Source organism: Prionailurus viverrinus, chromosome B2 (genome assembly GCF_022837055.1).
Source record: "Prionailurus viverrinus isolate Anna chromosome B2, UM_Priviv_1.0, whole genome shotgun sequence".
Classification (NCBI taxonomy): domain Eukaryota; kingdom Metazoa; phylum Chordata; class Mammalia; order Carnivora; family Felidae; genus Prionailurus; species Prionailurus viverrinus.
The window spans coordinates 78,324,963-78,343,207 of NC_062565.1; the positions used below are offsets into that span (position 1 = coordinate 78,324,963).

The 18,245-nt window shown below is 37.8% G+C and overlaps 1 protein-coding gene across 1 annotated transcript; it reads right to left on the reverse strand.

The window, feature by feature from the left end:
• Positions 1-1,185: 1,185 nt before the first annotated feature.
• Positions 1,186-17,112, reverse strand: CGA (glycoprotein hormones, alpha polypeptide). Its single transcript, XM_047859708.1, has 4 exons — positions 16,975-17,112; positions 3,099-3,205; positions 1,749-1,933; positions 1,186-1,349 (listed from the first exon to the last, which is right to left on the reverse strand). The coding sequence occupies exons 2-4, from the start codon at positions 3,196-3,198 to the stop codon at positions 1,272-1,274; spliced, it is 363 nt and encodes a 120-aa protein (XP_047715664.1). The 5' UTR covers positions 3,199-3,205; positions 16,975-17,112; the 3' UTR covers positions 1,186-1,271.
• Between the last annotated feature and the right edge of the window lie 1,133 nt (positions 17,113-18,245).

Consider the following 18,245-nt stretch of genomic DNA (forward strand, 5'->3'; position numbering starts at 1 on the left):
AGAGCAACGCCCAATTTTAGTTGAGGACAACAATGCCCTTTCCTTAGCCACTATTCGATTATAACCTAGTTGCCAGAGACTAATAAAATGCACTTCTATCTGGCTAGATATAAGCCAAGTGGATAGAAATTTCAGGGTGGGAAGGATTTTTTTTGTCTTGCTCAAAACTTAGAGCAGTGTTCTCTAATTTTTTTTTATTTTGCACACTTCTACCAGTAAAAAGTACCTGACCACATATCCTCAATATATGCATAATTATTTATAAATTTTATACATTTATTGTCATACTCGTGTATATGTACTTTTACAAAAACTCATCAGAGGGGAATATAATAACGTATAGCAGAAGTTCTTGTTTTCTTTCCTCACTCAAACAAATTGCTTTATAACTAGACCACTGGCTAGGGTGCCGGGGTGGCTCATTAGGTTAAGCAAACTGCCTCCTGATCTAGACTCAGGTCATGGTCTCACAGTTCATGGATTCAACCCCTCTTGGGATTCTCTCTCTCCCTCTCTCTCAAAATAAATAAACTTCAGAAAAAATAATAACCAGACCACTGGCCGAAGGATGTACAACTTGTTCTAGAAGCCTTGGTAGGGGCAAGGTCTTCCAGGGTAAGTTCACTGAGTGCATGGGACCCCACTCACCCATTGACCCACTCCCTTCAATTAGTCCTATCAAAAGTAACTGACTTTAAACTCTTAAGGGATGCCTGGGTGGCTCAGTCAGTTAAGTGTCAGACTTTAGCTCAGGTCATGATCTCATGGTTCATGAGTTCAAGTCCCGCATTAGGCTCTATGCTGACAACTCAGAGCCTGGAGCCTGCTGCTTTGAGTCCCACGTTGGGCTCTGTGCTGACAGTTCAGAGCCTGGAGCCTGCTTTGGATTCTGTTTCTCTCCTCTGTCTCTGCTCCTCCTTCACTCTCTCTCTCTCTCTCTCTCTGCCTCTCTCTCTCTCTTAAAAATAAACTCTTGAGAAAAAAATTAGAATCCAGACATAGAATGATGATTTGAAAGGCTTTATTTCCAGAGGAACCAGCTTTTTATGGTCACACTGAATGCTGTATTACACTCCAAATGAAAGGAACTAGACTTCTGATTATACTGTAGGATAAAGAGACAGGCAACAAAGCCGCAGCGCATCCTTGAAGCATGCCAAAGTCGTTTAGTGAGGAAAAGAGGGCTTTATCTCACAAGGCCATAAACGCTGAAAAAATTAATTTTTCATTCCAGGAAATCAGCCGTCATCAACACGCACTTTGCAAAATATTTAAGATTTGTGATAATAACAAGTACTGCAGTGGCACTCTGTGTGATTCTCCACTTTGGCATTTCCCATTACCGTGGCCTAAAGAGAAAGGGGGGAAAAAGTGGATGGATGGATGGACAAAATTGAAAAATGCTAAATACAATTATCTGTAGTCATCTGTACTAAATAGATGCTTGCTACATTTGTACATTCTCCATTTCAGCTAATATTTCACTCTAAAACATTGGGTTTGCACTATGTATGCTATACTCTCTTCCAGCCTACCCATTATCACCTCCACAGCTATTCCTTTCATTCTGAATAAATCCAGCCTGTCCCCACAAGGTTATTCTTTTGATTAAAGGGGAGAAGTTCTTGTACAAATGCCCAGCAAAGATGGGTCATTAGACACCTCTGACATTAAACCCCATGGATGTGTTCTGAGGACATTTCTCTGGCTGGACTGTTAGAAAGCTGCTGGAGCCCTTTAATTCTCACCTTGGTAAAGGCTTTGGCCACACAGCATGTGGCTTCTGAGGTGATGTTCTTTGGGACCAACATTGTCTTCTTGGACCTTGCTGGAGTGGGGTATGCTCTGGAGAAGCAGCAGCCCATGCATTGATAAATTGGGGCACCCAACTTGGAGAAGTATTTGTTTTCCTTTAGCTTGCATTCTGGGCACCCTATCACCAAAAAAAGGCAAAGAGTAGAATAATCCAAGTATGATTCAAAAAGAAACTGAGGAACGCCTGGCTGCATGTAACTCTTGATCTCGGGATCATAAGTCCAAGCTCCACACTGGGCATAGAGTTTACTTAAAAAAATTTTTTTAATAAAATTAAAAAAAAATAAACTGAATTTTTCCTTATTATGAGACAGTAAATATTCTTTTTATATTGTAAATAAAAGGAAAATAATAAATGCTGTTAATCTTCATGCATATAATCTATTTGTATTGATTATAGTTATTTTCATGGGAAACAATTTTTGCAGATATGTGTAGGAGATCTCAAGAGTAGTAGTTTCTTGTATAAATATTTAAAAAAGAGTAGTGGTTCCTCTTTCTTCAACCATGGATTCTCTATCCCAATGCTAATGGCATGCCTATAGGGAGCACAAAATATGACAGATGAAAACACCATGTTCATCTGAAAGGAGAGTTTTGCCCAGAGGCGAAATATTTTCCCCTTTAGAATCTGCTATTGTTTTTCCCCATGGAAACTCCAAATATTGACAGAGAAAAATATGTCAGAATTAAGAAAGCTTGTTGAGTGTAGAGAGCTGATATTGGATGGAGTACCCGCACTTGAGAACTGAGATTAAAATATTACCACTTGTCTAAGAAAAACCATAACCAAGAGTAGGTCACAGTTTCTTAGCAGATGGACTTATATCAGCTTCTATATGAGATTTTTCAAACAATACAGCAAAATAAATGTACTGCACAAAATGGTTTTGTTTTTCTCACTTGTTAACTGATGCGAAAATTCATCAACAAAAGTAATGTTGAAATCTTCTCAAATCTGAGAGAACTGTAAAAAAAAAACTGAGCTAACTGAATAAGGAGCATTTTCTGCTTGTAAAACTCAGATAAAAAATGATATGGAATCTGTTTCAGATGACAATGTATATGCTGCTATTTAAATGGACATGTTAGATAAACTTCACTATAGATTTTCTGAAACTAATTTAACTTCATGTTTACAATCTAAAAGTGCCTAGGTATGTATCCAGCAGCAAAGATTTATCACATTTAAAAAGGAAGTAGAAATGTAATTAATGGAGTTATTGACATATATCTAGAAATGTGTGTTTTCCCTATTGCTGAAAATCTGTTTGGTCACATACCCTGCATTGTAAACTCTCCATCAGGAAAAGAATGGAGAATATGCAGAAACACAGAGAGTATGGCCAGAATGACAGCTGCATATTTTCTGTAGTAATCCATGGCTCTCCTGCAAAACAGAAGAGGAAGAAAAAAGTTACTCTAAAATTGGCTTACCAGTCATTACAACAACTAGTAGTTTCAGCATTACTACTAATAATAGTCATCGGTGTCTTGACCCCTCTTCTTACAGCTCCCAATACACTCTGGAGCCAGGTAAAGAAGAAAAAAAATTTCCTAAGGAAGAAACTAAGGCATCTAGTCTTTCCATTTCTCATATAAACAAATAGAATTGGACTTGATGCTAATAAAAAAAATTCTCTTTTTAAATATATCATTCTGTCAAGCCTCAGTGTCCTTATTTGTAAGACATGAAACTTAAACTAGATAATATCTAAGAATACAGACAGAGAAATAATAGATGATAGATAGATAGATAGATAAGCTCATATAAAATAAATAAGCTTATATACAATGTATAAATTGTACAAGCAGATGAGTTCAGCCTTCCCATTCCTATATTGTCAGGTGGAAGAATAGAAGGAAAGGACAATGTCTGCCCTTCTTTTTATTCACTGGTGGTAAATGAGCTCTAAGTTTCATTATCAGTGTGCAACAGAAAATGCTAGCCTAGCAATGTGGCAAGAGTAGACAGCAGAGAATATTTATCAAAGTTTTCCTAACTGCACTTCTTGACTTATTTATACCTGTAGATACAGCTTTACCTGAGCATTTTTAGTGCTTAAGATCAGGCTAGCCAAAGTCATCTGAGTGACTGACCATATCCAGCATTGACAGCACTGCACCTGAGAATGGGAAGACAAGGAATTGGACTGTGTCCCCACATGTCCTAGAAAATTTTCATGTAAGATAAAATGGGCAAGTTTTTATTCCTATTTTTTAAGTGAGAGTGTTATGGATTGCCTATGTTCAAACCATGAGAGATAAGATGAACAGAGCATCAATTACCAATAAAAAGACAATTCAGAATATTTAAAGGAGAATTAAAACCAACTTTACACAATCTATTTTAGAAAATAGAGGAGGAAGGAATAGTTCCAACTCATTTTGTGAGACCAGGATTACCCTGACACAAAAATCAGACAAATTCAGAAAGAAAGAAAGAAAGAAAGAAAGAAAGAAAGAAAGAAAGAAAGACTAGTATACATCATGAAATTAGATGCCAAATCCTAAACAAAATAATAGCAAATTGAACCCAGCAATGTATAAAAAGATTTATACATGACCAACATGGAATAATTCACATATGCAAGGCTGGTTCAGTATTTGAAAATCATTTAATATAATCTACCATATCAACGGGATAAAGAAGAAAAAAGTCATATGATTTATCAGTTGACGCAGAAAAGCATTTGACAGTATTCAATACGCTTTCATAATAAAAAGTATCAGCAAACAAATGTTTTTCTCAACTTGATAAAGAGCATTTATACAAAACCTGGAGGTAATATCATACTTAATGGTGAAAACTGAATGTTTCCCCCCCAAGATCAGCAATGTGGCAAGGATGTCCACTTTCACCTCTGTTATTCAATACAGTACATTGTTCCCAATGTTAAGACTTAGTATATAGCTAATCAAAACTGTGTGATATTGGCAGAAAGATAGATACATAGACCAATAGAACAAAATAGAGAACCCAGAAATAGACCTACACAAATATGGCCAGCTGCCTTTTGACAAAGATGCCAAAGCAATTTAACAAAGAAATTCAACCTTTTCAACAATGGCTGCCTGTACAATTGGACATCCATAGACAAAAAAAAAAAGAAAAAAGAACAATGTAAACTTCATACCCTGTATGAAAACTACTGAAAATGAGTCAAAGACAAATGTAAAATGTGAAACTATAAACATTTTTTGGAAAAAAAATAGAAAAAAAAATTGGGGGAACCAAGGGTTAGGTTAAGAGTTTTAAGAGTTAACAATGAAAACATGACCCATAAAAGAAAAATTGATAAATTGGACCTCATCCAAATTATAGGTTAATCCTTTGTTAAGAAGATAAAAATACAGGGGCACCTGAGTGGCTCAGTCAGTTATGCATCATTATTCACTCTTGATTTCAGCTCAGGTCATGATCTCGTGGTTCTTGGGACTGAGCCCCACATTGGGCAGTGAGGAGCCTTCTTGGGATTCTCTCTCTCTCTCTCTCTCTCTCTCTCTGCCCCTTTCCCCCTTGCTCCTTCTCTCCCTCTCTCAAAATAAATAAATAAACTTAAAAAAAAAAGAAGATAGAAACACAAGATACAGGCTTGAAAAAAATATTCACAAGCCACATATCAACAAAGGGCTAGTATCTAGAATATATAACAAACTCTGAAAAGTCAACAGAAAAAAATCCAATTAGAAAATGGGTGTTGCAGCAGAAAGGATATGTGGATGGCAAATAAGGACATGGAAAGTATTCAACATCATCAGCCATCAGTAACAAGCAAATTACAGTGAAATATTAAACTACAGTGAGAAATAAAACTACAGTGAAATATTATATACCTACCAGAATAGCTAAAAGACAACGATAATACCAAATGCTGGCGTGGATGCAGAGACACAGGATAATTCAAATATTACTCATGGGAATACAAAATGGAAAATCATTTATAAATTTCTTATAAAACTTACCATATAATCCAGTATTTGTACTTAGGCATTTACCTCAAAGAAAGGAAAATTGTGTTCGTATAAAACCTGTATATGAAGGTTCAGAGCAGCTTTATTTATAATAGCCAAAAACTGGAAACAATCCAAATGCCTTCAACAGATAAATGGTGATACATCCACACCAAGAAAGGCTATGTAGCAACTAAAAAGGACACATTATTGATATAGATACACATGTAACGTGGATGGATCTCAGATATTGTGTTGAGTGAAGGTTGCATACTGCATGATTCTGTTTATGTAACACTCTTGAAATAGTAAAATTAGAGAAATGCAGAATAAATTAGCAGTTTTAAGGAGTTAGTATTGGGAAGGGAGTTGATGGAGGAGAAGTGTGGCTATAAAGAGGTAGCACGAGTGAGCTGTGTGGTGATGAAACAGTTCTGAAGCTTTATTGCGATAGTTGTCACACTAATATATAATGGGATTAGATTACATGGAACCACACACACACACACACACACACACACTACCAGTGAAATCTAAATAAGCTCTGTGGGTTGCACCAACATCTATTTCCTGGTTTGCACATTGTACTAGAGTTAGGCACAGTATTATCTTTGGGAGAAACTGGCTAAAGTATACCCAGGACTACTCTGTACATATTTTTACAACTTCTTGTAAATCTATAATTCTTCAAAACAAAAAGTTTACTTTTTTAAAAAAAAGGCATTCTAAAATAAAGTTTAAAATTGCATGAGTCAATATTTGTGGTTATTTTTCATGTAGACTGACATAAGACCATATTTTTGCCAAAAGTTTATATCAACCTATACATCTTTTAAGAAAAAATTGTCAGACAGCAGAACTAACAGTTTAAAATATAGAAAAATAAACTGCATAAATATAGGTAAGGCTAAAACAAAGGTATGTTATTATTTCTACCTGATGTATATACTTACACGTAAGTAATTATGGGTTTTATTTGTCTCCATACGTAATTAGAACTAACTATTGTTCTAGATTGGTGGTTCTCAAAGTGTGATGTGGGGACTCTAAACACTTTTCAGTGGATTTGTGAAATCAAAATGATTTTCATAGCAATACTGAGATGCTACTGAGTGTTTTCACTCTCAGCCTCCCAGGAGTGTTCAGAGATATTTTGTAGAAGCTACATGACATGTACATTGCAACAGATTGATTAAAGATATACATGAAAATCCAACTATTAGATCAGTCTTTTAAAAAATTATGAAAAAAAATTTTAAATGCCACTTTTCTCACTGATTTTTTTTGTTTTGAAAGTGATCATTAAAAAAAATTAACGTTTATTCATTTTTGATAGACAGAGAAAGGCAGAGCATCAGCAGGGGTGGGGCAGAGAGAGACACAGAATCTGAAGCAGGCTCCAACCTCGGAGCTGTCAGCACAGACCCAACACAGGGCTCGAACCCATGAACTGTGAGATCAGAACCTGAGCTGAAGTTGAAGGCTTAACCGACTGAGCCACCCAGGTGCCCCCCGAAAGTTGGCATTTTTTTTTTTATAAATATACAGTTGTGTTAACATGTGATAGGTTAATTGTGGTTGTGTTAAAATGAGTAAATGAGCGCCTGGGTGACTCAGCTGGTTAAGCAACCAACTCTTGATTTGGGCTCAGGCCATGATATCACAGTTAGTGAATTTGAGGCCCAAGTCAGGCTCCATGCTGACAGTGTGAGGCCTGCTTGTGATCCTCTCTCTCCCTCTCTCTGCCCCTCCCCTGCTTCTGCACGCACACACTCTCTCTCTCACTCCCTCTCTCTCAAAATAAATAAATACACGTTATTCTTTTTAAAATTTTTAATGCTTATTTATTTGTGTGAGAGAGAGAGAGGGAGAGACAGCAAGGGGGGAGGGGCAGAAAGAGAGGGAGACAGAGGATCTAAAGCAGGCTCTGTGCAGACAGCAGAGACACTGATGAAGGGCTCAAACTCACGAACAGTGACGTCATGATCCCAGCCGAAGTCAGATGCCTAACTCACTGAGCCACCCAGGCACCCCTAAATAAACTTTAAAATAAATTAAAAAAAATAAAATGAATAAATATGTTACAACTTTTTCTAACATAATTTCTAAATCAGTAAATATTGACAAATACAACTTCATAAAATAATTCTTTGAACTTTTCAACAATTTTTAAGAGCATAAACAGTTTTTTGAGACCCAAAAGTCTGAGAACCACTGCTTAAGTGATACACAAAGCCACAAGAAAATTTTCAGAATTGAAACTAGTTTCCTTTTTTAAACTAGTATCATTTTTGTGCTTTGATATTGCAGCTCATATATTATGAAAATTCAGCATTATGCAGTGAACAATTATATCAGAATTAATTCAGAGAGAAACATTTATAACAAGATTGCAGAATGTGAGAGCATGAAGTCAATGCACATTTTAGAATTTGCTTTATGATAAAGTGAAAAGAAGATTGGAAAGGCAGAACCAAAGTCACCATCAAAGTCCCCATTGCTGTAGCGTTCAGTAACAGAAGTGACTTTATTTTGAGAAGAAATGAGATTAATCAAGCAGAAAAGGATTAACCTCCAAATCTTGAAAACATTTTAATAAATGTTTTTATCATTCTAATCACCTTTAGATCTTTCTGTTTTGGAATTTGGAAGGAAAATATTAACAATCAAGACAGAGAAAATAATTACATTTGGCTGAGATTTATGCTATCTTGCAAGATGTGCTCAAGCGAAATCAGATTTACTACCCCAACCTCTTCTGGCATTCCAAGCGAGTACCTTGCAGACATCACAGACTGTGCACATCTGACCCCACAGTGCACCTGCAGTGTCCACTCGACATGGTTTTACCTCCTGCCCCCTGACACATCAGAATGATGTCAGTCCAAGAGAATGTGTGTTTTCTCAACTTGGCCCAGTGCCTTTCTCCCCCTTCTCAGTCCATCCACCTCAGTGCTTTAAGGATCCGCCAAGCTGCCAGCTTCCCTGTGAAGGTTTTACCCAAGCCCAAAGCCAGAATACATAATTATCTCCACTGCATCCACCTATCACTTTGCTCAGAATTCTTAGACGAAGTTCCACAATCTGCCCTGATCTCTAGCCCGTTATGTATATGTTTGTCTCTCCATTTCCGTGAAAAGCTCCTAAGGGTAGAAACTAGGCCCCTCTGACCTGCCACCACCCCAGCATAGGTCCTTGTACAGACTAGACGTAAGTATGTTGCACTGGGAATTTAGAACAGTAATAATAATATAACTCAAAGTTGCTAATGTAGAGTTCTCGTTAAGGAACAAGATAACTCTTGAATGAGGACTTTGAGTACATGTTTAATAAAATAAAATAATTTCAAATAATAAATTCATTAGAGGCCTTATGTTCTCACTTAGTTCTACAATTAGTAGCTGGCTAACATGTGAACCTATAAGTGGTAAATATGCCACAGCTAGAAGCCATCTCTCTCTCTTTTTTATTTATTTTGAGAGAGAGCAAGCACAAAGGGGAGATGGGCAGAGACGAGGGAGAAAGAGAATCCCAAGCAGGCTCCCCACTGTCAGCACAGAGCCCGATGCGGGGCTCAAACTCACTAACCTCGAGATCATGCCCTGAGCCAAAATCAAGAGTCAGATGCTCAACCAACTGAGCCGCCTAGGTGCCCCCAAGCAGAAGCCATCTTATGCAAAGATATAAAAGTCATAAAAATTCAAAAGAAAGCATTCATAAAAAGCATACATAAGAGCTTCAAGGTTTAAACTGGGCATCTCTTAGTTTATATCAAACTATATGTGTGCACAAATTTGGATTCTTGATAAGACTGTGGGGAAAACATAGCATTCTTAAAAGTATAAAAGAATATTATTGCTATAATTTACTATTATTATTTAATGTTTTCATAATATTATTCATTGTGATTATATATAATATATTAAATGACTTATGAAACAGATAAACGCTCTATCAGCATACCATACAAGCTAGTTAGATAGACCAAGTACCCTACACATACACACACACACACAATTCACATACCACTTTTGGAGATGCAAAACAGACACACCTCTTTTTGATATGGAAATGGCACACGTACTCTCATACTGCAGAGCGAATTTAGTCTAAGAGATATTTTTGTGGCCTTCTTTGGAACTACAACCTGCTATCACATGAAAACTTAGGGGCAATGAATAACCAGGGGGCTTCTCTTTGCCTCCTCTGCTCTGTTTTCATTACAGAAAAAAAACCTTATAAAGTAAGATGCCTGTCTATCGATAATCCTGGCCTATCTATCCTATTATGGAAAGACTTCAAGGCAAATTGAATATCTTTTCACATACTTATCCATGGGTAGATGTGCACATCTATATGTGTGTACCTATCTGCTCACATATGTATACATACACGTATGTATACACATATATGTAGATGTACACATATGTAAGAGACTGCGCCAGGAAGACTACAAGTGTCTGGTACAATGTGACATCCTGCCCTTCACTTGCAAAGATGCTGCCGTTGCTCCCCCACTGCCAGAGTAAAATTTTCGGTTTTTCTAACGTTGGTGACGGCAGGGGTGACTCATCCATACTCTCCACATGGGGAAGCCCATCTGACTCATAGCACACTTTTGAGATGACTGGCTACGATTAGAAGCACAATTCTTTGTTAACAAAACAGTAGAAATCTAACTGACTTATAGACGGTTAACCTAAGGCTTCTCCTTATTAGCCCCATCTAACCCAGCTAACTACCAAGGAGGGGACAAGTAGGCTGCCTTCAATGAACATAACTAATGAAGGGGAACCCTGAAAATAAAGCCTTTAATCCCTAGCACATTGCCTGGAATGAGGTGGGTATTCAATAATTGTTTATTAAACAGAGGATAGGCCTGTAAGTTTTAGCATCTTGCCTGGTGCCAAGGACATGGCCATAGTTCACCTTGATGAAAGATTTGAAGGAGAAAAGCCACAAGGGAAAATAGAAGGTTTGGAATTCATCTTCCCACAACTTCCACCAAGCATCCACCTCCCGCCGAGTGACCGTCTCTGCCTCCGGGTGGATGAATTTAAAGAGCCTGCAGTCAGTAGTAGGGGATCTCAGCTTGGAGTGACCCTGGCAAGTATTTTTCTTTCCTCGTGTGCTCTACTTGCAGTAAGTGAGTTTCTACCTTGTTATGGTAGCATGTTCTGCACCGTGGGTCCAGCATGAGCGCCTTTCATGATCCGATGCTCCAGCCCCTAGTCTCAGTAAACCTCCAGCTTCCCAGTTCTTCCACGTAGACATTCAAACACTGCTCCCAGGTACCACAATGACCTTCAGACCCATTAACACCTTCACAGATAGTTTTTCCAAAGGTGGTGATGTGGATGGCTGAGCAATTGGGGGAACAAGAAGAGACTGCTCGATGCTCCCTCAATGTGTCCCCAGTCATCTCATCCACTCTTGGGTATAGGTAATTACTGTTTTCTCTATCTTATAAAAAAGATGAGTTTGGGAAAAGTCAACGGGAGCTCGGTGTTATTAAGTGCAACATTTAATGTCCAAATTGAACACGTGAAAGATTTAAAGACTTTGAATAAGCCCCTGCTACCTGCCAGCACTATGCCAAGTATGGATGACACAAACAGGAGGAAGTCTCCCGCTCTCTGACCCAGATACAAAGGCAAGTCACCATGAGAGGGAAGAAAGCTGGAATGAGAGCATCTGTGGACATGGAGGCATTTGCTGGGCTGAGGACATGAAAAGGGAGAGATGACAAGCAAATGACAATAAAGAGCATCCACTTGATGGAAAAAGAATCACTACAGCAGCAAACATATACATTAATATCTTGACATTTGTCCAGGAACTTCATGGATTCGGTGGTCCTCAAAATTCATACAGCAGGTAGAGGTCCCTGTTCCTCAAAGTACCCCAGAATCCAGAGGAAAATAAGGCTTAGCGAAGCCACACAGCTTGCTGGCAATATTTGGGATGGATTTCTCTCTCTCAGTCACTTAACAGTGCTTTGTGCCTCTTTTGTCTGGGCTGCTGACACGCCATCCTGACTGAGGACGAACCAGAAACTTCAGGACCACGTCAGGCATGGCCAGGGCCACATGGGCAAGCACCAAAAGCATCCAGGAAGCCAGGATAATGCTGGTGGCACCACCACAGGATCAACTTCCACAAATATCACCCAAGTGACTTTGGAAAAGCTGCTATGAGGCATTACCACTTAAAGAGGAATCAGAGCCTCAGCCCAACTTTCAACCTTGATGAACTTCGGACCTTGATCAGTGAGGGGACACGGGTAAATGCCGCCAAAAACAAGACTAGAGCCGTTCCTGTCATTGATGTGATGAGGTTGGGCTACTATAACGTTTTGGGAAAGGGAAAGTTCCCAGAACAGCCTGTCATCGTGAAGAAGATTCAGGGCCAGGCCGGTGGATTGGGAAGAAAAGCCTGCGTCCTGGTAGCTTGAAGCCATGTGGAGGAAGGTTCATTAAATGCTAACAAGTGCTTTTCAAAAAAAAAAACCAAAAAGTGTTTTGTGCCTTCACTAAAGTTTTAAAGGGAGCCAGCTTGTTTTCCAAATGAAATGAAGAGAAAAGGAATGGGAAACAAGGATCTCATGGACAGAAGAAATATACAGCACAACTTATACAACTATGCTTTACCAAACACAGGTGTTTCCATAAAGAAACACTGAACAAAAGATGACCTTAAAACTCATTTTAAAAGTAAAGGGAAAAATGTAAGCAGGAATTAGAAGAAAACTGAAAGGCTCATGGATTTATAAAAATGATTTCAATCCCTTTATGACCATTCTTGTAACAATCATATCTTGAGAAGTTTCTTTTCTTTTTTTCTTTTTGAGAGAGAGAGAGCACACAAGCGTGAGCATGGGAGAGGAGCATGGTGGGGGCACGGTGGGGTGGGGACAGAGAGAGAAAGAGAGAGAGGGAGCTCATGGGGTCATGACCTGAGCTGAAATCAAGAGCTGGACACTCAACCAACTGAGCCATCCAGGCAGTTTCTTCTCATCCTGAAAGGTTTTTTTTTTTTTAATTAAATAAATTTAAGGGTCATATAGTAAAATGTGTACTTTCTACTTCGTTATTTAAAGGCACTTTACAATGTTAGCTTAATTATGTAATTAAAATCTTGGTTTTTCCATTACCCTCTGGTTTTCCTAGCACATCAGTCTGTTTTTAAATTGTCTGCATACTAAATCATGGAAATAAGAAATTTTGATAGGACAAACTCTATGCACCATAAAATATTGTTTTAAATGAGAATTTCAAATGTTTGTTGTTTAAAAATACCCAATTTTTAAGATTAAGATTATCGTAGTAATAAATGCTGTCAAGGATCAAATACTGGATAGTATCAATTTATCACTCAGAAAAGTAAAATAGCCAAAGGCTAGAAAAGTTTTATACGGAGCATGAATACAGTCATAGAAGAATGTTTCTTATAACTTTTAAAATTCGTGCATTGTATTTTGTCATGTTTATCTGAGCTATTTTTATGCAGTCTTTTGACACACAAACTTTAATTCCCATTTAAAAGCATTAAAGCATTAAAACATATTTCATTTGCCTTGAAGTTTTTCAATAATGGAATATACAGACCAGGATTATTGATTTCTCCTCCCTCGCACCTGACTTTATAAGGATTTTTTTTTCTGTGATAAAAACAGCAGAAGAACTTCAAAGAGAAACTCCTTTGTTGTTCCCGGCCCCTAAGTTTCCATTGCTATGGCAGGTTGTGCTTCCCAAACATGGCAACAAACATCTCTCTCAACCTACGTTCCTTCTGCAGTATGACCTTGCCACTTCCACATCAAAACATGGTGTGTCTATTTTTGTGCCCCACTTGATGTTGGTGGATCCTCTGACTACTTAACCAATAGAATATGGCAGGAGCAACATTGTGCCAGTTGTGGTGTATCCCTGCAGTTTCTGCTTCCGGTCTCTTAGAAGACAGTTGCTGCTACTCTGAGCCCACCATCGGTAAGAAGCCAAGCCACATGGAGAGAGAAAAGAAGGCCAAGAAGTAAGAAATGAAGAAGCCATCCTGAATGACCAGTCCAGTGGGGCCTCCAGATGACTCCAGCCCCAGGCCCTGTCTGATAGCAAATACAGGAGAAACCCATTTCTCACCCTGCCCAGGTGAGCCCAGGCCACCTACAGAACCATGACAGAATAATAACTTGTTGTTTTACCCAATAAGTTTTTGGGTAGTTTGATGCACAGCGATAGATAACTGGAACAATTATCTATCGCTCTCTCTTATAACAAAAATTTTTCCTCCAGGGTCTGAAATATAGGACTCCAATCTTGCTTTTCTGCTTTCTCCTCTTTCTACTTTCTCCTTACTTTTCCTCTGTGGATGGTTATTTATATAACACATATCCAGTTACTCTATTTGGGAAATGTAGCAATGTGTGAAAAAATGTTGGAGTTAGCGTTCTACACAGTATCTGCAATACTGGCTTTGGTAATAATAATAACTATACTTTAAAAATAATGCCTACAGTTAATGGAGCACTTGTGTGTGATAAATATTCCTTTGGGCACTTTGAACACACAAACATATTCAACACTCATGACAATCCTGTGAAGTGTTATTCTCATTTTGGCAGATAATGAAATTCTTGAGGCAAAGTAACCCATACAAAGTCACAAAATGTTTTGCTGGTGGAGCCAAGATTTTAGAACATCTCTTTATAACTCCAAACTCGAAGCTCTGAACCACACTTCACTATACTGCCTGCAAATCTTTATATTTTACAATGAAGTTCATAAATGATTTTTTCAGATGGTATGTCCCTAAATAAGATGCTGACATTTTTTGTTTAGAGCAACATTATATTGTGCCAGCTTAAATATAACTTGCCAATGCAATTTTTTATTTTACATATTTGTCTGACTTCACCTTCTTCAGAACAGCCTTAAGAAAGCCATTTCATTTAGATCGAGAGGCATTTTATACTTGATCAATTATGGGGACCAGTGTCTGATTGTGGGAGAAAGGGAGAAACATTGGCTTTCGCATGCATTCCCTTGTTTGATTCTTTTTATACCTCTGGGAGGAAAGCATTCTTATGGCACCTATTTTATAGACCAGAAAACTACACTTCAGAAAATTAAAAAGATCTGCCAAAGTCACTTGGAAAGTGATCTGATCCTAAGATTGTGCTTTTCCACCTGTACTACCCCTACAGCCCAGAGGTATATAGTTAATCCATTACCTCCTTTAGGACATTGATTTACACATAGATCATGCTGTTACAAATGTCTTTTGCATTTTTTTCCAAAGTTTATTTATTTTTGAAAGAGAGAGCACAAGCAGGGAAGGAGCAGAGAGAGGAGGAGAGAAAGAATCCCAACCAGGCTCCATGCTGTCAGCCCAAAGCCCGATGCAGGGCTCAAACCCACCAACGGTGGGATCATGACCTGAGCCCAAATCAAGAGTCAGACGCTTAACCGACTGAGCCACCCAGGTGCCTTGTCTTTTCTATTTTGACTCCCAACACTGCCCTTGGTTCCACTCTCAGTTCAGCCTAAGCCCCATCTAAACCCTCACTTTCTCTTAGACCCCAGCGTATTGAGGAAGGTAGAGCATTTTTATAATGCTATCTCTGAGTCTGATGAACCGAGGAATGACCAGATTACTTTGTGCAACATTACAATAGGTAATGCTGAAATGTGATACACCAAACCCAGAATTTGCAAGGGTCACAAATTGATAGCAAACTACCCTAGGATTCACAGTCTGTAAAAACAGAAGTTTGGTGCTATGGGTCATACTGTTCTCAATGGAAATCTTAATTGCTCTACATTTTCTCTCTGTGAAAGTCAGATTTATCTTGATCTGTTTTTGAGCAAGATGCACATTAACCTTCTAATTTTGCTATTTCTATTTCCCAGCTCTTACTTTGAGTTTTAATGTAAATTTGAGTCCCACATTTATAAGAAATGTACAATGAAACCAAGAATCTGTTCTGGAACATAATCAATTGCTTTTCTAACATTGTTCGCATGCTACCTTTTTCAGCAGGAAATGGTAAGAAATATGACTCAAAATTTCAAAAACTCTGTTACCGAAAAAAAAAAAAAAACTTAAACCAAAACCAAAGTTAAAATTGAAATGAAAGCACATGAACCTTTCATAAATGGTAACTGTTCTTATCTCTTTAAAATAATTCAAGACTATATAGCAACATATTACAATGCAATTTGGGTGACTAATAGTTTGAATAATTAATTTGGTATTAGGTCAAGTAATTATTTAAAAGACATCTTCAGAAAATTAAGAAGATTCCTTTGTTCTAATATAAAATATCTCATTTTTGAGTGAGGAAAGGATTGGAAGTTCTTAGGGAATGAAAGTTCCTATGCAGATTAAATAGAGCTTCCACATTCCCAAAGGACCCATAATTCTTCCATGCGCCCAAATCCTATTCCTCAACACAAACAAGAGAGCACTTTTATTTTCTAGTCTCAATTTCTCAGTAAGCTGCCATTTCAACTAGTGCTCATGTAAATATAACTAAGGTTAGCAAAAGTGTCCAGAAACTCTCACTGGAACAAACCAACTGGATTTGGTCAAGAGATTCAGAATTACAAGGTCATCAGTAGTAGTTGGAGAAATAGCACTGACTCTTATTTTTGTAGCATTTTATGAAAAAAGAAAATGGAAACAATGTTGTCCAAAAATTGTTAGTGTTGCTATATTCAAGTCTACAGGAGAACATGTACTCAAAAGATGTCAGAAGCTATGGTCCTTCAGCTGAAGAGGTGAGCTGCTTTATCACTGGTCAGCTTGAAGATATAGTTAATGCATCATTTAAAAACTTATGGTAAAACAATATCAGCAACTTACATAATGTCTACTCTCCTTCTACCTGACCCCTGTAAGCCACTCAACCAAATGTCTTTCAAATGACATCCAGTATTTCTTAAGGAAATTTTTTAGATACTGACAGGCACTTGCACATCTCAGCAGGAGACATTTGGTTTCTGGTTTCTGTTAGATAACATCTTAGCCTGTGATCACAGACCACAGTTTTGCAGACTTCCTCCCAATTCAATCATGAGTGTTGAAAAGAGAATGTGTAAATGTCTGTCTCTCTCCTCACTAAGGCTTATGCACAGTTCCCCTATATTATTGAATATTTTACTCTGCACTCAATTAAAATCTCAAAAATTGTTTCATTCATATTACCTTCCTCCGGACTTTTTGCAGGATGTGATCAGGGCAGTTGACCGTGGATCTGAAGAGGGATTTTGGCTTTGCCTTGTGATTTCTCAGTAACTACAGTTAATAAAGTCCTCACTTGTCTTTTATACCAGCAGAGTAATAAAAACTGCATGTTCCCACCTGCATCTAAGCCCAGGGATCAACAGTAAATTCCACCCAATGATTGAATGGTCCTTCATGTAATTACCATGACATCAATTTGATCTTATCTTGTTTCAACCCTCAGATCATTTTTTGTTTTGAGCCATTTTCAGGCGGTGGTGACTGCAAGGTCAGCCTATGAAAAGAGGGTACACTGTCATTTTCTACGTAATTTTATCAAGACTTGCACACAACATCCTGAAAGCTGACACTTTCCTATAAACAAGATCCTATGAGTATTGCACTTAATTAGCTAAGTACCTGATGTTTACTTAAAATAGGAGATGAGCTGTAAATTTCAGATAAAGATACAGAACATTTACAGGCTTACATTATTCTAGGAAGAAACAGAAAAATAAAACCCATACCTATTTAGACTTTTCTAACATTAAATATGTATTTGGATTTGATAAGGATGCATAAAGAAAGAATGAGATGATTCTGAGAAGGACTGATTGGTTCTTAATATTGTGCCCTTTTTTTTTTTCCACTTTGATAAAGCTGTATTTCTTCTTAAACAAAAAAATACATGTTACGGCTTGCCAGCTATGGGACATTTAACTCCAAGATTCCCAATCCATGACTCTCTAAAACTACCATGCTCCTCAGACTCAGCTATGGCTTTGACCCAGAGATTATATAATCCCTCAAAGGTTCCTCTTTCCATTTCTGTAGGAATTGGCATTAGATATAAACCACCAAGGACCTCCCCAGGGGAGGGTTTAGAAGATTCTTGTGATACAAAAAGCAACTCTTGTTTAACAAAAGACACAGATCAAAGAAAGCAATGTTGTTCTGTGATTTATTATCTGTGATAAGTTGATTGTTTCAGTTCTTACACCTTTTCAGATTTCCATTATCTCCTTCCAATGGTTTCTCCTAGTATCCACTCTATCCATTTACCTTTGCCTGGTGACAGTTGCTGTCACCATTATTCATGAATTTCTATCATTTACATCTTGAAGGATTAGCAGTACATTCTCAAAGTCGCACACTTATTGTGGAAATCTTGAGTCTTTATAGCTCCAGGGGAAGGAAATCTCTCTAGTCTTAGGGATAGCCTCCTTTTCCCTCCATTCAGACATTTTGTTCTA